Consider the following 24,342-nt stretch of genomic DNA (forward strand, 5'->3'; position numbering starts at 1 on the left):
AAACATACAGATGTACAGGGTGAGATAGATTAAAAGTGAAATGTGTCACTCAATGATCAATTTGTCTTAATGTTTTTATTTATATTACAAAAATCTTTTTTTTTTTCTTTTTCCTGCAAGTTATGTGGCTGCCATAAAGTGTTCAGCTCAATGGCGATGAAATGAATCAGTAAGCATCAACACAGTTTGAACTTACATAATTCAGACACTGGTCTCAGTCAAGCAAGAGCTGCACATTACAGCCATGTCGGCACAAAAACTTCAATAAATTGAGTTTGATAAAACAGATTAAACTGGCTCTGAACTATTTGCATCAGATTCTTTCTTCAGTTTTCAACATAAAAACAAAAAAATCACATTTAATAATAATATTTAAACAGCAAATTATTTATAGCACAGCGATGAAGCCTCATTTAAGAAACAAAGTCAATGATTATTAAGGATTTTTTATGGCAATGATATAAGGATTTGTACCAGTAAGGTACAATAAGAAGAATTAGATTTTGACATCAGAGTACTCGATCTCATCTTCAGAGCTGCTGGAGCCTCTGCGTGCTCGCTGATGTCCAGGCTTTGCCTTGAAATTCACTTGAGTATAATTAAGCTCCACTTCGTCCTCACTGGTGTCTGAGTCGTCGACCGGATTTGGAGATTTTGCTGCAGGTGCTTTGCTTATATTCTCATAGTCTTCAAAATTTTCTTGCTCAGTCTAGGAAAAGCCAAAGATAGAAATTAGATTATTTCAGGATTGGATGCACAGAATCATGCATATAAACACATCTGGTGCTTGTGAGGACAGAGAGTCTTTAGTTTGTCAGTGCATTAAAACGAGTAGCAAATATGTTTTCTAATGTATAATTGGCACACAGGCACCATATAGGACATTTTTACGTAAAAGTAGCTTTAGTATATCCAATACCAAAATATAGATCGACCATTAACATGAAGTATAAGAAATAAGCCTAAGCACAGTGCTTTAATGTGATATACTAAACATGACACAAAAAGACAGTGGTTTATTTTCTGACCTTTTTAGGTGGCTTTTTCTTGGACACCATAGCATAAACAACATCAGTTTCAGTTTCTCCTTTTGCTTGTTTGTTTCTAAAACAAATATTTAAAAAATCAATATCCATAATAATTATAGATTTTCCTGTGATGATAAAGAAAGCATAGTTTCTCACTTCTGCTTCATTCCAAAGTGTATAGAGGCATAGTTCAGAGATTCATCCTGTGTGGATCCAGCTTTGTGTTTGATTGGCATCTCTCTAGACGGAGCCTAAATAGATGCAGACAGACGACATCAGTGAATGTACAGTAGCAACTGAATCAGTTCATTCATGCCTTAAATGAAAGCTGAGTGGTCGTCCGGTGATTCATTGCTCCAGAACATGGAACACTGAAAGATTAGTGTTCTGACAGACAGTGAGGACAGAGCAAGCAAAGCAACGGCTTGATGATTGAACGACACATCCGCCTGCTTTAAGTCCAGCTACATTCACATTGACTTTTAGATGAATGAGGTTGTTTAGATGTTTAATTTATAGTGTAGGGAACTGGTACTGTTTTTTGTACATTAAACTAAAAACCACTTTTTTAATGTTGTAGGCACAAGAAAACATTCTGGATAGATATCTTTGTAATGGGCATAAAATTATTCAGTATTTCTGCTTAAGTTGAAACCTTCTTGTTTATCTGGATTTTAAAAAGGGAACTATGGGATACACTGACCACTGGGATACTCTGAAATTTGATTAAATTAACAATTATAAAAAGTATTGTGTAATGTCCTGTCCTTTCTTCAGCATATTAAAATGGACATAAAGATTGGATTAACATGTAAACTGAGGCTGCGATCGTTTGTGAGCCTAGATGAGTTAACCTCCATAAACCTCCACTGGGTCCCTGTGTAATAAGGAATACAGATCTTATCAGATTAACTTTGGTGTCTTTTATATTTACCATGCATTGTACAAACAAACCCACAAGATTTCTAAATTTTGAGAAAATTTAGAAAAAGATTCACATGCACTCTAAATAGTGATGTTGTATGGCTAAAATGTATTTCTGACATCTCTTCAGTTGTACTCACCTCTGTCTACATTACAGTCACGTTTTCTGTATTGTCCTTGTCACTAAAACGGCCATCAGGGTGAAATTAAAAAGGCCCACAAGATGACACTCCAAATTATAACGCAACCATTTGACATCAAAACCCAGAATACAGCAATTGCTGCCATCATTGAAATTTTAATAAAGAAAAATTTCAAATGAAATAATGTCTCTTTGTACAACATACAGTACATATAGACGATACGCTAGTAAAGCTGCATGCCTCTCTGCCCAGTCTTTCTTTATCTCAAAGCTCTCAACTGTCTATGCTAAACATTTAATTCAGACTTTAAGTTTGAAATTTCCATGTCCAGCAAAAGTTGAGCTCATGTTGAAAACTGCAGTTTCTCCCCTGTCTTGTTAATAAGATATTTCAAAAGTATGGAAATGTTCATCAATGTTGGGAGTAATGTGTTATGAAGTGACCTGTTGGAGTACTCAGATTACTTTCATGTCACAAAGAAATGTAGCAATTTAGACGTGCTACACAAACTATCCATTATAAGTTTATTTCATAAGCGCTAATATGATAAAAAGAAAACCCTAAGATATTTTCTTTTTTTTGTGGCCACAAACAAAAGAATAAAGATGGAAAAGCTGCACTGTTTCTGTTTCTCTCCTACCAGTTGGCATGTAGCTGCATGCCAATGGAAAGTGATGCTAATGCTTGCATGTAGCTAGTCGATTAAGATAGCAAAACAGCAGTGTGAATATAGCGCTGTGAGATTTTTCCCTTCATGTTGAATTTTACACAAAAAGGACAAAAACATCATGATGAAACATAAGGTTTAGAGCTTACTTTATATTGTTTTCTTTGAAACAGCTATGCAGCTTTTCCAATGAGACATACAGTATTACACACAGGCTGTGTGCAATACTATAATAATAGTAACTCAATTCATGTACAACCTTATAAACAGATGTTACAAAGTGCTTCAACAGTGATAGCAAAGGCATAAACTCAAGGATTATTAAAAAACAATTAAGAATGAGCCAAACAAAACCTTAAAAAAAAATCAAACAGAACAAACTACAGCACAGTCTACAAAATTAACATAATTGAAGGGAATAGGAACGGCACGAAAGGTCGAGGAAAGGCAACATGAAGGCAACATCAATTGTTAGAGATAAAACAAGAACAAGAGGTTTAAAAGCAAAAAAGTACTGATAAAAAGAAACTAAATTAAAACAGGATGTTAAGACAACAGAAAGAAAAGACACAGATGGAGGAAGAGTATCGAAACAACAACAAGTGAAATAAATACAGTAGGTAAAGGGTTTTATTGTTGGTGAGGCAAAAGTACTCTAAAGCAGTGGTTCTGAACTGGTCTAGCATCAGGATTCACCACCACCTCCTTAATGACAAATCTTTACCTAAAATATAAAAATTTTCAACTATATGACATAACTATATGTTCTGTTTTGTCTTTTTTTGTTGTTATTAGAAATTGGGCTGGTTGGCCTTGATATGGAACAAAGAGATAGAGACATCTGTTTTCTTCCACAATTTTTTCAAGCATAAATCAACTAATGCTACCCAACACTGATGTTATTATTGTGTAAATTTGATGGGTAGCTCTTGCATTCAGAGCTTAAATATTAATGCAGGTTTGTCTTCAATGGTGATTTTAACCAAAGTCCACATATACAGCTGCTTTTGTTAATTCTATCTTAAAGAAGTAGTGATGGACCACTTTCCTCACCTGTGCTTTGGCAGAATGAGTCACAGTGCAGTAAACCGAATTGATGTTGGGTGCCGGTCTGTGGAACAATAATGATGATGTGAATTTTAAAAAAGCAAATGAGTTAAATGATTTATGACTGAGTGAACTGTCAATGTGTGTCTCTCTTCTAAAGGATCCTAAATGGATTCTTTGACTCCAGCATGAGCAGCAGCTTCCTGCGTACTGTCTCACAGACACAGTGTGAGCCTTGTCCTGTGCTGAGATTGTGTGCATCTGCTGTTAATTACGTGCTGTCTCGACGAGGCTGCTGTCTTGAGTGGCACGGCTGGTCTGGCAAGAGGTCGTCTCTGCTCCTGAAAGGCTGTTCATTTGTCAAACGACTCCTTCTGGTGCCAGTCCACCAAGCCTGAATTGGTTTATACATACAAGGTAAGATATGAAAGTGTTGTCAACATTTGGTTAGTAAAAGGACGAAAAGGTTTCACAAATCACCAGAGAACCAAGGAAGGATTGATTTCTTGAGGGTCTTCGCCGGGCGGCTTTGTTCCGTTTGTGCCTGAAAACAAAGGAGCATATTTGTGTAAATACATGATAGGTTACCTGTGAAATCTGCCTGATATAAATCAAAATTTTATGCTTTACCTGTAGACAAAGAAAACAAGAAGAGTAAGGAGCATGATCACAAGGAAAATGATGATCAAGATCGTCATTAAGCTTCCTGTGGTTGGAAAAGAGAGCCTCACTTAAAGGACAGATTCACCTACAGGTAGCTTTTTAAAACTGTTGTGATTTAATAAAATGAACAAAAAGATGCTTTTAGAAATCTTATTCCAAAAATTCTCCAGTGAATACACACATAGTGTTGAATTCACTCACGGTCAGCAAACACTGGGATGGGCTCAGAAGACGTTTGATTTAAATAGTTTTGTGCGATGCAGTAGTAGACCCCGGGCCGGTCTGAGAACACCGTGTAGATCTGATGGTTAGACACTTTTTGGTCCGTTCCCTTAGGGTCTGTATTGTCGGTCTTCTTGTGCCATGAATAATGTGGTGCAGGGTTGCCGTCACTGCTGCAGCTCAGCGTCAGCGACTTCCTCCCATCAGAATGCAGCTGTTCTTCTCCTTTTGTGATCTTTGTGTGTTTTGGAGCATCTAGGCAGGAAAATCGAGGGTGAGCATCAAGACGGCATATTTATCCATCAATAATGAAATACCTGCAAACAAAATACTTCACATTTTAGAATGTAATGAAAATACTGTTTTCTATTACCTTTTGGTTGTTTAATAGAGAAACTGATTAAAACCTTTAATGTGGCACAAAAGTACGACTAAGAGATAAATCACACGGCTGCCATGTTCCTGTGAAATCATGCTTATGAGGGGAAGCTCAAATGCTGTAGTCATGTTGTTCTCTCATATTCCAGTTGTCATTTAAACTCCCAAAACCTCACTGTTTATTTTGTCATTATTTCCCAAATAAAAAATCCACTGAAAAGATTCCCAAAAATCCAGAGATCAGACCAGATACCGTGTTAAAATGCATGTTAGATCACTCAGTGTTTAGGTCAGAATTTAGTGTGAAAAACATGAAAGTCTTAAAATGACACACCAGATTGAATGTTTAACATATCAATGGCATGGGATATAACTCACATCCAGCCCTATAGAGGAGAAGAGTGTATCTGTACGCTCGCAGGCAGGAGTTTGAGGACCGCAGATTCAGGACCATAGATCTAGGATCCTGCTGGCACACATGAGCGTTGTCTATGGGCACTCTTTTAACTACAGACTACTCACAACATTGATGGACGACAAGGGCGTAATACTTAATGAGACAAGTATGAGGTGTTTCAATAAGAAAAATATACAGCTGTTGGTACAGAAACTTGTTAAACTAAAACAAGTAAAATTATATAATACAGGAATTTGAGAGTCAGTACTCAAAAAAGGTTCTTACTTAGCGAGCACTCATAATGTTAGTGGGAAAAATTATGGCTAACACAACTAAAAATGCATAAAACAGTTATATAAAATTAAGGGAAAATAGTAATAACATTAAAAAGAACTTCAAGTGAACTTCAAATTTCTGCCTATCAAAGTTGTGCCAACTCAAGTGAAAAACATTGGGTCCTAGAGCTATAGTCCTGAATCTGTGGTCCTGTAACTGCTGCCTGTGAGCCTCTAGAAATGTGCTACTGCTATAGAGTGGTGCAGTGTTGACTTGATTTTGTTGGTAAAACCCAGAAGTTAGCGTTGCATGGGTTCCCTCTACTGCAAGCCTGTGGATTTTTTTCAATGGGTTTTTGGATCATTGCTGAAAATAAGATCTGTGTCCAATGAAAGTCTATGAAACTTACATGTTTAGTTGATAAAGATAATCTTCATAAATTCATAATATATGCATCATATTTGGTTTGCAGATATAACTGATGAAAATAAAAAGCTAATATGAGGCTTTGTTGAACTACAACACAGTCGATTACCAGCATCTTCACCAGCGTGTCTCCTGTAAGAATACGAGTTAGGGCTTTAGCAACCGCCTTTATTAAGACGAGAAAAGATATCAAATTCTAAAGTGGGTTAATTTACAGACATATTTTATTTCGTAGAAGAAAACATTAGAATCTCTTAAGCTTGTGTTCACCACAGACCTTGTTTCAGGCATTTAATCCAGAACTCAGTCAAAAATGCCATAGACTTTCAGACGAAGGAACCAGAAGTGATGAAATCCTAGCTCACTTGATGTTTTAGGACTCATTCCTACACCTCTCTAAAAGTGGTTTTCACTCTTTATTTGCCGAAGGCACACCTAAGAACAAGCCAAACTCTAAAGCCACACCATGTTCATAACCACGCAAAATATCACTGCCATCAGGCCAAAACATCCTGTCTCTAAAACCAACACTTTCAGGGAATAAAAGAAAAAGTGTTAATGAAATGACTGGTTATTGTAGATCAGTGTTTTGTTTTGTTTTTTTTAAATGTTGTGAATTTTCTCCTTGTTTATGTTTTGTACTTACACCTGACTTTGATTTCAGCCTCCTGTGATTTTCCAGTACCCATCTCATTACTGGCAGCACAGCTGTAAGATCCTCTATCAGAGGGGCTCACAGACCGTACAGTGAAGGTCTGAGTCTTCCCGACGGTTTCACTCTTCCCATCTTTAGTCTTCACCCAGGTGAAAGACATTGTTGGTGGGTAGGAGTTGGCACTGCAGCACAGGGTCAGCTGCGTGTATTCATCAATAGTAACGCTAGGATCAGCCTGGACTTTCACGTCTTTGGGTGAGTCTGCAAAAAGTGGAAAGAAAGATCTTCATATTGTCTTATGTTGCTTATAAATATATATAGACCATCGCTTTTATGATTTCACACGTCCAAACATCTGGTTATAATGTACTGAACGAAAGAACACGATATTCACTTTATTGAAGAGCGATTAATGAAAGGTAAAACTGAATCTTTGGCTGTCATGGTCTAAAATTAGGGGAATACAGAGAAAGGCTCATTTATTAGATATAATACAGTTTAATGGCAAATTGTTCTCAAATTGATATAAAAGGAAGCACTGCACTCATTTTCAGGCTATTATCTATGATTGTGTTAAACTGTTTATCAAGGTTTTTGTTTCAAAACAGGAAAATCATAAACTAAAACTCTTCAAAAACATCCTCTATCCAAACGATGATTTACAAAAGTTTGACAAAAAGGTAAAAATATTTTTAAAAAAGGGAGAAACAAAGACAACATTGATAGAAAGAGCTGAATAATTGTGAAAAGAGACAAAAAACAAGCAAAAAGTAGAAAAAATGGTTAAAAGTGGCAAAAAGTTGGAAAACAGGAAAAGTGGCAACAAGGGGTTAACATGGTCAAAAAAAGAGACAGATTTGTAACATTGCTGTATTTGATTAAAAGTGACAAAATTGGCATATAGTAAAAAAAATCATTAAAATGATAAAAAGAAGTCACGAAAGTTGGCCATGATTGGCAAAAAAGTGTCAAAAATGGGTTCAAAGTGGAAAAAATTGGCAAAAAAAAACAAAAACAAACAAAAACCAGCAAAAATGGGTTATTGAGCCATAGAGTTAAATTAGCTAACATGGGTTAAAGGTGGCAAAAAATGTAAAAAAAAAAAAAAAAAAAAAAAAAAAAAAAGAATGGGGGCAAAATTGGGAAAATAGTTAACAGCCACAACAAAGAACTTTCAAAAAGTGTCAAAATGAGATAAAAGTGTCAAAGTGGGTTAAATGTGACAAAAAGACAAAAAGATAGAAAAAGGTTTTGGAAAAATATATTGTTGAATTCTGTAAAAAGCTATAGATCTGAGTGGGGAAATGCATTAAACGTCCCCAAAGGAAGTAGAAAAATTGGCCACAATTGGCAAAAATGTGAAAAAAAAAGGGCTCAAAGTGGCAAAAGTTAGTTAAAAGTTTCAAGAAAAAAAGAATGGAAAACAAGAGCAACAAGCAGCAAAAATTGGTTAAAAGTGGCAAAAAGGAAATATCATAAATTGGCAACAAGGAGCTAAAAGTTGCAAAAATTGACAAAGTGGCAGAAATTGGTTAACAAGGCGAAAACAAGGGCAAAAAACGGGAACTTTTGGTTAAAAGTGGCATAAAGAAGTATCAAGAATGGGCAACAAAAAAGTGGCAGAAATGAGTTAAAAGTGGCAACAAAGAGAGCAAAAAATTGGCAGAAAGTTGCAAAAAACTGGGATAAAACAATGAAATGGGAAGAAAAAGTGGTGGGTTTGGTTTAAAAGTAGTACAAATGAACAATTCCAACATCAGCCCCAATAAAAGCTTGACACAATTTTAAGCTCCAAAATGAACTAACTGTTAGCCAGGACTTTAGCCTCAATGCTACTGAACCAAAACACATGCACTGATATCACCAGTAAATCACAGCTGGGGAGGGCTGCTCTCTGGGCTTTTCAGGGGCACAGACTATTCTGAGGCAGGCCTGCACTGTGTTTTACTGTAAAAATAACTTCAACATGAGAGAGAAAAAGGAAGTCAAACATCTAATCAAAGTAGTTCAGTTTCCCCTTAAATGAGTAGATTAAGAACTACCCTCTCATCTAAAATCATATTCTTATTTCTTATTCCTTGTGAAGAATTGTGTTAACTTAAAGGAGAAGTCCGCAGATGCACAAACAGAAGACAATGCTTTATCACTCACATTTCACCACCATCTCTTTGGAATCACTTTTGCTTGAACCGATGTCGTTGTTGGTGTTGCAGGTGTAGAAGCCTCTGTTGGCTGAACTTACATTAAATGTGTATTGAAGATTATTGGGCTGTTGAGTACTGGGATGAGTAAAAACTAATTCTTGAGAATCAGAATTTGATGCAGTGGTCCTGGTCAAGGTGAGCTTAGACGGTGGGGAGCTTTCCACGCTGCAGTAGATGGTGGTGTGCTGACCTTCCTTTACCAGGCTATCCATAGTCAGTGTTGGTTTAGTTGGAGGATCTGTAGACAGGAAGCAGCTGGGATTTATTCGTTAAAAAATACTTTGACAATAAAACAGCAGTCCATTAACAACATGTGTGTCCTGAGACAGCTGAAGTGTTAGCAGAGGAGCTTGTTTGTTGGAGAGATGGATGAAAAGAACAATACTGATCTCATGTTTGTCCACTGGTTATGTGATCAGCATCAGGTTAGCTATTAATACATTATATCTTATCTACGCTCCAAGTCCTGCAGATGCCCATGCATAGCCAGCATGCACCTCCTCAAAAATGGTTCCCAACCTGAGGTCTGGGATTCCCTAGGGCTGGCGCCAAAGATCTGGAGGGATGGCGAGGCTCTGTCTGCTCTGAGGTTGTCAACATTAGATCTGCACATATCAGTACAATCATAATAAACACCTTCGAAGAAACAGTTTGAACTGATTTTAGTGTCTGAAAGTGACGTGTAGTTCTTGTTCATTTGGGTAGTGATGGGAATTCCAGCTTTTTAGAGATCCAAATAGTTTGGCTGTTCAGCGAGAAGAGCCGGTTCTTTCGGCTCCCAAATGGCTCTTTATTTAATAGACTTTGCCTTTTAATAGATCAGACAAATTAAGCATTTTTGACCCATGGTTAAATTGCCGGCATGTATTTTTTCCCAAAATTGTAGGACTGAAGTTTTTCTTAGATACAAGAGGGGGTGGGATGAGAGGAGTATTTTATATGAAAGTGGCTCAGCTTGCCTCAGCTCAGAAAAACCCTACAAGTTCTGCAGGACTAAGTATCAGTGATACTGATCGCATCCACGCTAGATGAATCTGTTAAAATGTGGTAAAAATTACTTTTTTGTAGTTTAGGAAGCATATTCAATGTGCGTAGAAAATTTCAGATAATAATTGCAGCGTAGAGATCCATTTGGAGCTTTAAAGTACTAATTTCCCTCCATTCCCACTCATTCGTAATGGCTTTCCCCCATTTCCTGACCTTGAACGGGCATTCGGGATCATGCATTTGCAAACAACTGTTAACTCTGGTGTGAGATTAACAGCTGCAGACAGCGATACAACTAGTGAAATCTACCTGCCAACATCTGGAAACCTCAGAGATGCATTTACTCAAACATGACTCTTTCAGTGGTGTCGTGAGAGAAAAAAAGATGAGAAATATTGATTTAGACAACCAGTAGCCCGGCTGATCAGCAAGTAGCTTGCGTCTTTCCTTATACTGAGTTTTGCTCTTTTTATTAAACTCTCAGGCTTCATAAGAGTATTTCTCTAATGTTAGACTATTCACCTTATAAAACATTGACAAGCTGACAAGAGAATATACTATTTATAATAGGAAAAGTAAAAAAAACAAAAAAAACAAACTAAAATCAAATGAAACATTTTACCAAATACCAGAAGTACTCACAGAGAACTGTAATGCACAGAGGATCACTGTTGTCTCCTGTTCCGATGTCGTTGGTGGCATTACACATATAGCAAGCCTCATCTGTTCTTTGCACGTGCTCTAGTGTGAGGAAGTTCCTGTCATACATAAGGGGCTTCCACTGTGATGAAACAACCTGTATGACTTCACTGTACCGATACCAGGAGTAGCGTGTAGGCTGAGGATTGGCATCAGCGGTGCAGGTGAATGTGATAGAGGTATCAACTCTTACTTTGTTTTTTTCATTGATGGAAATACGTGTGGCCCTTGGGGTATCTGGAAGAGAGAAATGAATGTTAAGTATGCTTTTTTCTATTTAACCCATCAGTAAGCATACATTCCCCTCCAAAAGTACCAGAACAGTCAGGCCAAGAAGTGGACGTTTTTAGACTGGCCAAGTCAATCTCCAGGCTTAAACCCTATAGAGCATTTTAGCTGCTAAAGAGGGGACTGAAGGGAGTAACCACCCAAAACAAACAAAGAACTGAAAGAGGCTGCAGTGAAAGCCTGGAAAAGCATCACAAAAGAAGACTGTTAAAGTTTAGTGATGTCAGTGGGTCACAGGCTTGATGCAGTTATGCAAGCAAAGGATCTGCAACTAAATATTAATTCTTATTCACTTTAATCTATTTTAGGTCCAGCTGTTCTAATACTTTTGCTCACCTAAATGTTTGGTGTTCAGTTACAAATAATGCTAGCGTCTAAAGTCGTGTATCAGAGCTATATGTAAATACATGAATATAAAAGCTGAAATGTTGTTCTCTTGTCTCATATTCATCTTTTCATATCAAATGATTTCAGTCTACAGCAAAAATAAAAGAATTGGCCTCACTGTTCCAAGTACTTTTGGAGGGGAGTGTACATGTAGTACAAGGATATGTGAAACTTACATCTTACTGCAATGTAGCGTTGCTCTGATGTTCCCCAGTCCACTCCGTTATTAGCTCTACATGTGTAGTTGCCTTTGTCCTCATGTGTGGCTCTATCAATAACATATGTCTTACCTGTACTTTTAAATTTACCATTTTTGAACCATTTATAGGTATGAGGGGTTGGATTGCTTTTTATGACTTTACATGTTAAAGTTATCCTCTGATTTTGTGTAACAGTGTAGGATGAAGATGAGGTTGTCACCTGAACCATGGGGGCATCTGTAACAGAAGATTTAATCAGTTCTTTAGATTAATCTACAATGACAATCTATAAATAACATTAAGGTACAGATATAAATATACATTTCTTACAAATACCACAGCAGAATACTAAAAAGAACACCATTATCACAGGATTTATAGTTAAAACAAAGTGGGATAGAGTACGAACATATGAAGACTCACATGTGACATTAATGCTGACAGATGCTGACAGACTGCTGTGTTTGTTTTGAGCTTTACAGGTGTACACTCCACTGTCTGAGGCCTGTATGGACGATAACTTCCATTCTGCTCCTGACTGCTCCCACCCACCATTTTTTGACCAGGTAAAGGTGGGTTCAGGTTGTCCTTTTGCAGAGCAAGTGAAAGTAACAGATCGTCCTTCCTTGATCATGCTGCTGTCTGTAGGAGTTGTTGTTGCCCTTATGTCCCTTGGAGGATCTGTGCCAACAAATTCATTATGAGAAGAAGAAATCTGAACACATACAGAGAACGGGCAAACTGAGGAATCCAAATGAACAAACAAGCCATGCTGCATTGTCTTTGATTGTAGCAGCCACAAACTTCTATCTCATCTAATACAACAAAAATAATTACTTTAGCACAACTAAAAAGAAATATTTGAAATTAATAATACAATAACACTGCCGTCCTGGCTGGTGGGATATTGACTTGGAAATATTGATATTTCAGTTAAAACAATTTGACACCCCAAGCAGATTCCCAAGTAGTATCACTGCTTCACAACGAAAATGAAGGTCGCATGGAAGGAACTTCTGACCAAAGAAGAAGCTGGTGATAGAATAAAAGAGAAAGAAGAAGAAAACGACAGTGGGATGAGGGTCTGTGTTCACGGCCGGCATTTTTAACTCTGGCAGCAAGCTCTGTTACTGAGCGTTTGTTACAGTGTTTGTTTTGTTGACTAAAACTGTGTTTAAAATGCTAATTGACAAGCTTTTTTTTCCATGAGGAAGACAAGAGTAGAGTCTAGAGCAGGGGTCATCTAGTACATATGCATAAGGGCCAGGTGACAGTGACTCTGGGGACTTTCAAAAAAACAAAAGTAAATAATTTGGCCAAATTTACATATTATTGTATTATTTGTATTTCCTTTCATATCCCAGAGTATGGAGACTATAACTACATATACTATACTATATAACTATTGTAGGCGACTACCCTAAGCAATTTAGCCACCGAGAGGCTGAATAGGGGAAAACAATACCTTGCCCGACGCGTTGGCTCTTGAAGCATCAATGAACACTGCTCCAAAGTACTGCTTTTGTAGATTTACTGATGATGAAACGAAGCACTTACATAGGGAAAGGCAGTGATTCAATATACAGCTAAATCAAAGTGGTCAGCAAAAAGTAGAACTTCCCCGTTCACCCTCTCTCAGTTCAAACACAAAACCCACCAGGTGAAGAGCTGACTTTACTACTTGTGGTGCTGACGTGCCACCACCACCACCATGTGACTCGCATCCCCGTACGTGACCATACCATTCACAAAACAGACTACTAAGGCTATAGCTGCCACAAAGAGCTGGCCTCTACAACTATATATAACTAAAATTTGACTAAAACTGAATGTAAAATAGCTGCCAAAATCAAAGGTCACATATTATGCAAAATACTCTTTTCAGGCTTGTCTAACAAAAACATGTGCCCCTGGCCTGTCCACAATCCCCCCCAAGAATCAGAAAAATCCATTCCCTCCCTCCCTCTCTTTCTCCATCTTTCAGAAAATGTGTGCTGAAACAGGCCATTCTCAGATTTTCCCCTCGTGATGTCATGTGGGGCGTTAGCACCGCCCCCAGGTTCGTTTGGCCCTGCCAGCTTGGAAGAAAGTTCCACCCTCCTCTCCTGATCCTCCTCTCATCTGAGAGGAGGATCAGGAGACCCACATCCATTTCCTGTGAGGGGCGGAGTCAGACAGCTCAGTAACATTTAAAGCCACAGAAACAGCTGGTTCTGAGCAGGGCTGAAACAGAGGAGTTTTAGACATGTAAAATCCAACACTGGAGTTTTTTTCAGCAACAAACTTTAAAGGCATGTTTTGGTGACCCCTGGGACCAATATAAACTTGTCTTAAAGGGGTAAAATATGTGAGCTTTAACACTAGTTTGTTGTTGCTTGTTTATAAAAAGTCAGCTTCTGCTTTCTTCTCTATAGTACCTGTAAAGATATTATAGCTTCATTTTTTCTTTTGAAGGAATTATCACCAAGAAAACATGAAAACATTGTAAAGGTATCCTATCCTGACAGTTACAGCCCTGGAAACTGTACTCTTGAAAAGACAGGTCAGGTCAGTTTCTCTTCCACCAGTGACAGAAGTCCCACCTATCTTGAATTTTATTGGCCAGTGAGGGAATGATGACGATGACAAGCATGGTGCTGTTCCACATGTTAAACTGTTTTAAACTGTTTTAAACTGAGAGCGCTGTGAGAATTATGATGAAAACAGCTGATGCCAAAGGATGCTGAGCACTGAAAATGCTAGAGTCGTAATGAAAATGAGCACTGCTAGCTTTAAATGCAGTAGTTGTGGACACAGACCCTAATGTTGGACAGCAGAAAAGGAAGTCAAGAGATAAGAAGGAAATTGACGCCAAATTAAAGTAAATAAGAGCATCAATCCTACACTTTATATGTGGTTTCTTAGATATCATGGTGCATCATTGTTATCTAATGTTATTCTATTATAACATTAGCACTGTTGTGTGTCACATGCTGCATATCCAGTGAATCCTACCTCTATATATCTGAAATCTTCAGTAAACATCAGCAGTGGGATAGAAGACTCAAGTTTCCAATCATGCACTTACATTCAACAGTCAGAGTGACGTTCTTAATCAGATATGGATCTTTGTTATCGAGCGTTTGACATGAAATCACTCTTCCATCGTCCTGCCAGGTCGCTTGGAAACTGGCAGAGATGCTTCTCTGTGGAAGTTGTGTGACGTGCTCCTCTGCCAGGCCTTCAATTTTAAGGTTTGAGTTACATGTACTTACAGTGGAGCATGTAAGTGAGATTGTGTTGTTTTCTTTTACAACCCCTGGTTTTACAAAAGTGATCGGACATAGATTGTCTGAAAGAAAAAAAAAGAGATAATATTATCAGAAATATAATTCAGAATTTACAGCACAGTAAGTGAAAGCAAAATATCACCAGTTTCACCACACATTGAAATTGAATTAATTCTCAGTAAATCATTAAGTCTAAACCCATATTTCATTCTAACATTTTTCAGTCTGTCACATTCAGTTTTTTTAAGTTTCTGACTTTTCTTCACATGGAAATAGTTTTTCTCCCTGAAATATATACATTTTGAAAAAGCTGTTTTGATGTTGTTTATGATACTGCTGTGGACTAAACTTTAAGATAAATCTTGGGAAACTTGTTGGTTGACTGGCCAAAAAAGCGAGCTGTGTTTGAAGGCTAAATAGTGACATATTAGCTGAGCTAAACTCTGCCGTAGTGAGAGATACTCAGCAGAGAGACCATTGGCAGGCAGATAGCTGAGACTGACAGTTAAATGGTTATTAAAGGCTTGAGGCTGATGTTCAGCAAGGTGATTGAGGATCCAAGACTGTGCCAGGTTTTTACAACCTCAGATGAAGGCAGGACCCTTGGCTTTTAATAGTCTTATTGCTCATATTGGCCTTTTGATACTTTTTCTTTAGGTTGATCTCATGAGGATGTTAGCCCCATATTTTCCAACAGAAAGGGCGCTTGTGTTTCGTGTTGCTAGGTCAGATGAATTTTAACTCAACTGTTTGTTATAGACTTTAAGACATGCATTAACAGTTGATTTCTATGACATCCATCCTTGTAGATAACTGTTTTACAAATGAGGTCACATTGCAAGTAAGATTGGATTCTATGTAAAACAAAAATTTAAGGGCACAGTTTTTCCTGTAATATTTTCATGAAGTGGCTATAAAAGTCTACAAACCCAGGTCAAGATAGAGGCTACTCTTACAGACTCCTACAAAAAAAGATTGAATGCTGTTATGAAATTAGGGCTGTCAGCATTCATGCTTTTTTCACTATTAATTAAAGTCTCTAAGTGTGCATTAGTTAATGCCCCTTAATTTTTCACACTTTAGTCAAGCCACTGCAGCATCTCCCTGCAGCCACAGTGATGTAAAATAAGTCCGCCACTGCTCCTTAAAGTCTCATTTCACTTTTAAAACCCCACCAGTAGCTCAGTGGACAAGTCAAACATTACCTGCACCTTCAATATTTACTTTTTTACTGTTCACTGATTTCCTTTACAATCCATTACAAGTAAAGTTCATGTCATAATCTTTAAAAAAAAAAATCCTTTTCTTGTTCAAAATAAAATCAGGTCTACTTCCAAACAGGAAGTCAATCACCCTTAGTTTAACACAGTCCATGGGAAGATTAATTTTGATTAATTACAGAAATTCTGAGATTAATCACTATTGAAGACTTTAGTTGTGATAGCCCGGAATTTAATTAAAACGTGCTTCAATAAAGTATTAGTCTAGGGGTGTGCATATTTATGTAAACAGGTTTTAGTCATTTTAAATGTCCTTTTAAAAGATGTTGGTTGTTTTTCAACCTGCTTTAATTACATATGTTACAGATTTGCTTAAAGTTGGAAAAAGTTCTTCAATAGGGTTACTAAACTTTTTAAAAATCAGATTTAAGACGTTTTAAGACCTTTTTAAGACCTGAATTGAGAAAATGTAATACTATCTTTTGCATGGTAAATGGTCAAAAATGAAAGGTATTTGAGATTCTCGGTACACCAGACCAGGGCTGAGTTTGCTGGTTTAATGAACTATTTCTAAAATGTCAAATGGTATAAGGCTCCGCAGAGCTGAAGCAGGTATTTCTGGCACAACATCACCAATTTCTAAGGTGTATGGAGGATGAAGAAGGACTTTAAGGAAACAGACATCTCCAGCAACACTAGTAGTTAAGAGAACAACTTTATAATTTCGGCTTGCAGTCTTCGTCAGGGTCATGAAGGCTACAAGGCGAAATGCATTGGTCTAATAAGGTTGTTTTCTAAACTTCAAGTGTTGCTGGATGATTTCTGTTTTCTTTGTAATAAACACAAAATTTGATGACTGCTGGCACATTCAACACCTCTATTCTATTAGTATACAGGATATTGATATCTATCATATTGCAGGTGTGCTAATCTGATCTTGAGCAGTTTAATTCTTTAAAAGCAGAATATTCCTTTTTTTCAGGGAGACCTGTTAAAATAAAGGTGGGCTGAAAGGGTTTTTCAGTGGGCAACATGGTAGCCCAGATGTTAGAGCACTGGACTAGTGTTTTGAACCAGTAGTAACAGTTGAGGGGTCTGGGGTCCTCCCCAAGGAAATGTAGAACATCCAGCTCTGAATTCCCTAAATTAAGGAGAAGATTTATGCAACAATTTGAGGAAAAAGATTGTTAAAACCTCATTAGGTTGGCTAGAAAACAAAGCCTGGATAGAGACATGTCTTAGTGAAAGTGCTGTCTGAAATTCCACAACTCTCACTGGTAAATATCAGACTTTTTAAGACTTTCTAAGGCCTTAATTTCAAATGTCTAATTAAAGACTATTCAAGACTTTTGATACTTGACTTATATCTTGGTATCATAAACAGAGGTGTGTAGACTTTTATGTCCACCGTATCATTGTGACTTATCTTTAAGTAATCCAAATTTGATATCTGAATTTCCACCAAGACTAGCAGTGTGACATTTACAGTTCAGATTAATTCACCTCACCCTCTGACAGTGGCACCAACAACAGATAATGTTTTCATAAAATGTACTCAACATATCAGCTGAATCTGAACTCAGCTAATGGTATCATTTCTGCTTCCAGCAGAGTTCATCGCTTGATTCTGTAACTACTGCTTGGTATTTTTTCAGAATGTTTCAGAAAAGTATGAATATATTCAACTCACCTGTCACTTTTAAGGCAACATCAGCTTTAGTCAACCATTTCCTAGAACCAGTGCCTCCATCATATCTGACAGAGTAGTTTCCACTGTCAGACTTGTTCAGGTTGCAGATTAAAATGCTGCACAGTGTTGTCTGCTTTGAGGCATACTCCCAACTCTTTGTTGGAGAACCTTTATAACTTACTCTGTGTTCATAGAACGGATCTACAGGGGGGCTTTGTTGTCCTGAGCTGTAAACTACAATGCCATTATAGTCTCTTTTCTCATCACTGTATTTTGGATTCTTTAGCCAAAACCAGCGTGCACCAGAACCAGTGACATCCTGAATGACCTTGCACTTGAGCTCAATGCAGGACCCCTCTTTCGCTGTCAGGGAGCGTTCCTGATGTATGAAGGGGATAGAAGAGCTCGCTTTGCTAAAATGGAAACCTATGGTGTTGAAAACACAAATTAAAAAGTCAGGGTTGTTTGAGTTAAAAGTAAATGTTATTAGTAAACTTAACAGTGATTATGAAGCTGGAATAATACAATCTTACCTTTTATTATTGCCAGAAATATCAGCCACCCCACTGTCTGCGTCTTCATTGTTAACTAGGACTGCAGTCTGTTTAATGAAGCACAAATATAACAGCAGGTTTTTGTAGTTCTCCGTATAACATCACTGTTAAATCTCAGCTGTTCTTTTTACAGTAAGTTTAGGTTTTTAACAGGAAGGTTATTTTCGATGCAAATCACTGAGTCAAGATTCTTCCTCTTTCTTGCTACAGTATTCTGAATCCTATTTCACATACAGATGTTTAGAGATTATCAGAGAAAAGAAAATAGACATCTTATTTTAAACACAGCCAGCAGAGTTTGTCATTTAGATTTACTGATTAAAAGAAGAATAATGTTTTGTACAGAAAACTGAAGTTTAATACTGCATCAGCCGTGTAATAATGCCATAGTTAGAGGATATTTTTATGATACACTTTGAAGTTCACAGCTGACCTTAGGAAGCACCATTGCCCCCTTTATGAGAAATGAAACAATCTAAAACTCCTGCAGCTACTCACATTAATTAAATGGCACATTTTGGACCTTAGATGGAACAAAACAGTACATAGCAAAAAGCAACAAAAACATGTGTAAAGCATATTACGAACACTCTGGGAGGACATGCATGCGTGTATCTTATTTATTTTACTCTGGTTCCAGTGATATGTACAAATTTTTTTTTTAAATGTGAGATTTCAAGAAATAAACAGTTTACGATGAGAAAGCCAGCATTGTTATACACGAAGGGCTCCAGAATATTGTAGGGTTTTGTCATAATTTTTGTCTTTTTTTTTTTTCAAGGCACGCGTCTGCAACTCACTGAAAACAACTCCACAACCAGAGCTGGAAGTAACAAAATAACTCATGTTTCTGTAATTAAGTTGCCTGATTACATAGAGGTACTTTTTGCTTTTTAAAATTAGATATTCTACTTTTACTCACTTTTAGGGAAGTTTTGTGCTTACATTTTAAAGTAGTGTTTGTCTTTAAGTTAAAAAAGCCAAAAGAGGAGATCTTAGGTGTAACATTTACTATGTGAAACTGGACAGTTTTTTTGTTTTATGGTGTTCAGAAGCACATAGAGATAGGTTCAGTCCCACCTCACCTCTTATCTCTACCATTATAAGCCCTACCCATATGTTTTCAGGTATGTCTATTAGATAATGAGACTGTGCTCATAAGGATAAAACCACTTGGTTCACAGTCACACACAGTAATAATAAAGGTTGAGTTTTCACACACAACTGCTTTCACTGCTAGCTTCTGACTGAAGTGCACGTAAATGGTAAATGGGCTTCAGTTTGTAGAGCACCTTTCTACTCAAAGTGCTTTTACACACCTACCCATCCACACCCATCCACTCACACATTCATTCACTGATGGCAGAATTTGCCGTGGAGAACTAGCCATTAGTGTTACCTAATCCCACCCATATGCTTCCAAACCCATTTACACACCACTGACGAAGCAGTGGGTTAAGTGTCTTGCCCAAGGACATCAACAATTGAACCCACAACCTTCCGATCGGGGACGACTGAGCCATAGTCGCCACGTGTTTTTGCTAAGGTGTCAGATTAGCTTAAGAGTTATGCAGCACAATAACTTGAAATATTTGGTGAAATTGAACAAAACAGCAGCTGAATCTGAGGTGTACGGGGGCATGTCACGTGCACGTGTTTTTTTATGGCACAAAAGATTTAGTAAAGGCAGGGAGGATCTCCAAGACCATGAACATTCTGGGTGCCCAAGCACATCGAAAAGTTCTGAAAACATTCAACAAATTAAACAAATTTTTGGAAAAGATCAACGACTCAGTTTAAGAATGACAGCAGAAATGGTCTCCATTGATGAAGACACAGTTTGGCAAATTTTGCATGAGAATTTCAACATGACAAAAGTTTGTGTCAAAATTGTGGAAATGTTTTGGATCAAATTGAAAGAAACACACCATTTTTTAGAAGTGATGGCAAACTTGGATTTTCCAAAACCATCCTGGGACAAAACAGCAGTCAGTGCATTAGAAAACACCATTATCAGTAAGAATGAAAAAAGCACATTAAAGCAAGTCCAATTTCGACACCATGTTGATTGTTGTCTTTGACACTGAGGGTGTGATTTTGGAGGAGTGGGTTCAAGGTCAATGTGAATCAACACAATTACAAACAAGTGCTAGAAAAACTGAGAGAAAAAGTCTGTAGAAAGAGACCACATTCGAATGTATAGTTTTGGTTCAGGCAGGCCACCGAATCCAGCGCTGCCATATCTAATTGCTCTAGCCTGGCTATGCTTTACTACTCCCTCCGCAGGGTGTTTTTTGCAACCCTTCTTCACCCCAGCTCCTCCTCTACGCTATATCTGACTTAATCAATATCATTCTGTTGTCACTGATGCCAGCTCTGGGTTTATTGCTGCTTCTCTCTCTGCCTCAGGCTTTCCTTGTCGGCACAGGGAGAGCAGGAACATGTGCTGTCACTTCTTTATGCTCTCCACACAGGCTTGTGGAAGGGCAGGGGGGATCCCAGAACTGTCACACCCCCAAATATAAATAACAGCAATGAGAGCAAAATTAATAACTGCAAACCATGTGTGTTTCTTGACAAAGTAGTCCTGACTGAAGTGTGGAAAAATCAAGACAGCGCAGCAGCTCACACTACGCTCTCAGTAAAGCATTTTCTGGCCCAAAAATAAATCACAGTGCTTGATCACCCTCCCTATTCACCTGATCTAGCACTGTGACTTTTTCCTTTTTCCTAAGATCAAATCTGTGCTCAAAGGAACATGTTTGCAGTCTGTGTCAGAAATCAAGAAATGAACGACAGAGGTTCCGAGACAACTGTCTGAAGAAGACCTACTACTGCACTACTGTGATCGGTGGAAGACCTGAATGCACCTCTGTGTTGATGCAGAAGGGAGGATATTGAAGGAGAATAATTTGTATGCTCATTTGAATTGTATTATAGCATCTGTCTCATTTTAAAATCCATTCCTCATATTAAGTTAGAGCAGTGGTTCCCAAACTTTTTCCATTGAGTCCCCCTTTGGCAAGTGAAAATATTTTCAGGCCCCTCCACCTCTCCTCTTCCATACCAACAAGTAAAAATGTGTTAACGTACGACAAACACACTGTTAGTCATGATGAACATCTTGAAGATACTCCCAGTCCTGCAACAATTTCAGTGACTATTGTGGGCTTATGTGGTGCTACAGATCTGTTCCAGCTGTGAAACGGCCTCTCAGATAATTTTCAATGTCCAAATTTAACCTTTTTTGTGTGTCTTGAATTAGGCAACAGCAGAAAACCTCATCTCCCATAGCAAGTATGTAACAAAAAGGAAGAAAGTGGCCCTGCTTCTCCTGCCTATCAGAAGATACTCCTTTCTACTCCAGTCCAAAATGCAGACAATGTGTAGGACTGGACCACAATAACATTGTTGAATCTGAGGTGACATCAATGAAATGCTCCTCTTCTGCAGGGCTGGTGTTGCTTAGCCTTGCCTTGCTGCGTGCCCCTGGAGGTCCCACTAGGTTAGAGAGTCCTGATTGTTGTTGTAATGGATGGGCAGGGAGAAGTTCTTGGGGTACATGACCTGTCAAACTGAGTTTTCTCCAGAGGCACACTTCAACCTGAGTGTTATGGTAAATCTCATACAGAGCCTCGCGACTCACCAGTAAAATTTGAAAATTACAGCAACAATCCAACATCGTTATTTTATTTTTTTCAATGCGTTATGGTCCGTTTGATTTTGAAAGAGCATTTTAAAAAGGTGCGTCTGTGTACAAATGACTACTGATGACGTATCAGAAGTTTGAAGGGTCATCCCGTTTTGTAATTTGATTTCACTGCTAACCCTTGTGGCTCAGTCTCAAGGGACAAGGGGGTACCCGGTAGCAAGACAAAGTTTTTAAGAAGTTATTGATCATGTTGATTAGACAGAGTTCAAATGAAACTGTGTATCAAATATACAATTTCATAGAGGTATATTGAACATTTTTTAATTTTACAGGTTTGATAATTTGGTTGAATCTAAGTTCCAAGTTCCAAGTGCAATGAGACGACCTTTAACCAAAGGAAGACTGAATTTGAACCACCCTTTTTACCACCCAATATAAAGTCTATAGAAATCTTTTTTTTAACCACCTCGGTAATTCAGATGACTTTTCAAAGAGAGAAAACAGCATTTCTGTCTGATAAGGCAGCCAAATAGTTAAAATAAGCTCATTCTTACCTCACAGGATTCTCTTCTAGCAGCTCATTGCTTACTCCATTCCTTCTAAAGTAAGATTTAAAAGGGAAGTTTTCACAGCTGACACACAGTCTTGTAAATTTGCATATCCAATCATGCAAGCCAGAGAACACAATCTTTTATTCTCCTACTGATGATAAATTATTGGCTTCAACTTGCCTGCTGTGGTAACCATGAGGCTGAGCTCCCTCTCACTTCCTCTAATTCGACGTTTTTGCAAATAGTGAAAGCAACTGTTCAAGATTTGTGTTTTTACTTGCAGCTCATAGTTCAAATACTTTGAGAAAGCAGGCAGCTAAACATCACACATTAACCACATCCTTTAATGCTTGTTAAAAGATTTTCCAAACACTGAATAGATCATGTTTGTTAATACCCCAAACACCAAAGTTAGGGTGAACCACACATGAACAGGAAACAGCAAAAGAACCGTTCACTTCTCCTCCCCAAGAGCAGCAGCTACTATCTTCTCAGCATCCCCCGCCATTTCATCGATGGCGCCATTTAAAGCTTGCAGCATAGCAGCGAAGGAGCGGCTGACAGAACGGGCATGTCTCGGCATCGCCATCTGTACAAACTTTGAAGAAATTGTCGCCAACTCCTTCTCTGCTGCTGCTAGACGCTTCTTCACTTCACCTTTTGTGACTTCCACTGACAGTTCGCAAGTCCGCAGCCCCTTGAGTCGTGAGGGTTCTATACCTCGCTGTCGGGCCAAACGCTCGACTGATTCATTGTCCAGGCACAGAGATAATTGTGCTTTAGTCAGAATCCGCATTGCTACACTCGAGTCCACCATGGAGGCCACAAAGGGAACAGGGATAGCTGAAACCCCACCTGATAACGACGCAGCTGCCCATACAAGGGCTTTGAATGCGTCCTTTTTCTGAGTGACAAGCGTGGAGGTGAGTGTTGGGAGAGCCAAGAGAAGGGCGTGGGCTCGGATCTCAGGGAGGTCTCTTCCTATGTCCTCCAGCAGGCCGGGAAAGTCAAATTTCTCCAGAGTTGAGGGTCTCACCAGGTAGATTTTAGGCTGAGCCACATCCTGTGATTTCAACGCCTCCACGCTGGCCTTTCTTTGTTCTTCTAGGCTTTTTTCTGTGTCTTTATCTGAAGCTAGGAGAATAAAATACACAGTCTGTCGCTGTAATGAACGGGCCTCCAGAAACACCTTCACAGCATTGGGATGGGGCGTCTGTGTAAAAGTCATGAAGACAGCGTTGTAACGGAGGAACTTGACTCTCTCTATGTATCCCTCAGGTTCAAACGGGGAATTTAAAGGAACAGGAGGAAGATCCCACAAACGGAAATCAGGGTGTTTAGGGTTGGGGTAGCTTGCCAGTTCTTCTGGGGAAACGGGGGATGGAGACGGTGCGGCTCCATCGTCCCCAGGACCAAGGCCACAGAGGGAGTTTATGAGGGTGGCTTTTCCAACCTCACGGTCTCCCAAAACAGCTAAGTTGATTCTGCTGATCAGGAGATCTTCCACTGTGTCCTTAACCTCTGATAACTTATTGTTATCTATGGACTCTTTTAGGGTCTCAAGGAGGTTCAGGCCTCTGAAAACATCCGCCATTCCTGCAAAAAGACACAAACGTATGTCAGAGAAGCTCACTTTTGATGCTTTGTTCTTAAATATCCTCTAATTTTGATATTAGACAAAGATAGCCTGATCACATATAAAATGTAGTTTTTAAATGATGATTGCAGGGGAAAAGCCATCCAAACCCACCCGGTCCTATGTGAAAAAGAAATTGCCCACCCTTGTTAAATCATGAATTAACTGTAATCAACCAC

The 24,342-nt window shown here is 38.4% G+C and overlaps 2 protein-coding genes across 2 annotated transcripts; both read right to left on the reverse strand.

Moving 5' to 3' along the window:
- Positions 1 to 60: 60 nt before the first annotated feature.
- On the reverse strand, positions 61 to 22,576 carry si:dkey-24p1.1 (uncharacterized protein LOC556718 homolog). Its single transcript, XM_041792462.1, has 17 exons — positions 22,531 to 22,576; positions 18,304 to 18,371; positions 17,771 to 18,196; positions 14,659 to 14,922; positions 12,015 to 12,272; positions 11,568 to 11,828; positions 10,660 to 10,953; positions 8,978 to 9,268; positions 6,818 to 7,087; positions 4,674 to 4,949; positions 4,440 to 4,515; positions 4,290 to 4,353; positions 4,085 to 4,203; positions 3,816 to 3,873; positions 1,185 to 1,279; positions 1,029 to 1,104; positions 61 to 709 (listed from the first exon to the last, which is right to left on the reverse strand). Exons 2-17 carry the CDS (start codon positions 18,350 to 18,352, stop codon positions 497 to 499), a joined length of 3,090 nt encoding a protein of 1,029 aa, XP_041648396.1. The 5' UTR covers positions 18,353 to 18,371; positions 22,531 to 22,576; the 3' UTR covers positions 61 to 496.
- A 405-nt stretch (positions 22,577 to 22,981) lies between these two features.
- Positions 22,982 to 24,121, reverse strand: irgq2 (immunity-related GTPase family, q2). The gene has a single exon (XM_041792501.1). It carries the CDS (start codon positions 24,119 to 24,121, stop codon positions 22,982 to 22,984), a length of 1,140 nt encoding a protein of 379 aa, XP_041648435.1.
- Positions 24,122 to 24,342: the final 221 nt, after the last annotated feature.

This window comes from Cheilinus undulatus, linkage group 8 (genome assembly GCF_018320785.1).
Source record: "Cheilinus undulatus linkage group 8, ASM1832078v1, whole genome shotgun sequence".
Classification (NCBI taxonomy): domain Eukaryota; kingdom Metazoa; phylum Chordata; class Actinopteri; order Labriformes; family Labridae; genus Cheilinus; species Cheilinus undulatus.

Excerpts from the sequence above, each read along its gene's own strand:
- irgq2 (XM_041792501.1), bottom strand. The coding sequence starts at position 24,121 with ATGGCGGATGTTTTCAGAGGCCTGAACCTCCTTGAGACCCTAAAAGAG.
- si:dkey-24p1.1 (XM_041792462.1), bottom strand. The coding sequence starts at position 18,352 with ATGAAGACGCAGACAGTGGGGTGGCTGATATTTCTGGCAATAATAAAA. Across the intron at positions 4,950-6,817 it reads GGCTGAAATCAAAGTCAGGT|ATGCTCCAAAACACACAAAG; the intron begins GTAAGTACAAAA and ends TTTCCTGCCTAG. Across the intron at positions 1,105-1,184 it reads CACTTTGGAATGAAGCAGAA|AAACAAACAAGCAAAAGGAG; the intron begins GTGAGAAACTAT and ends TATTTGTTTTAG.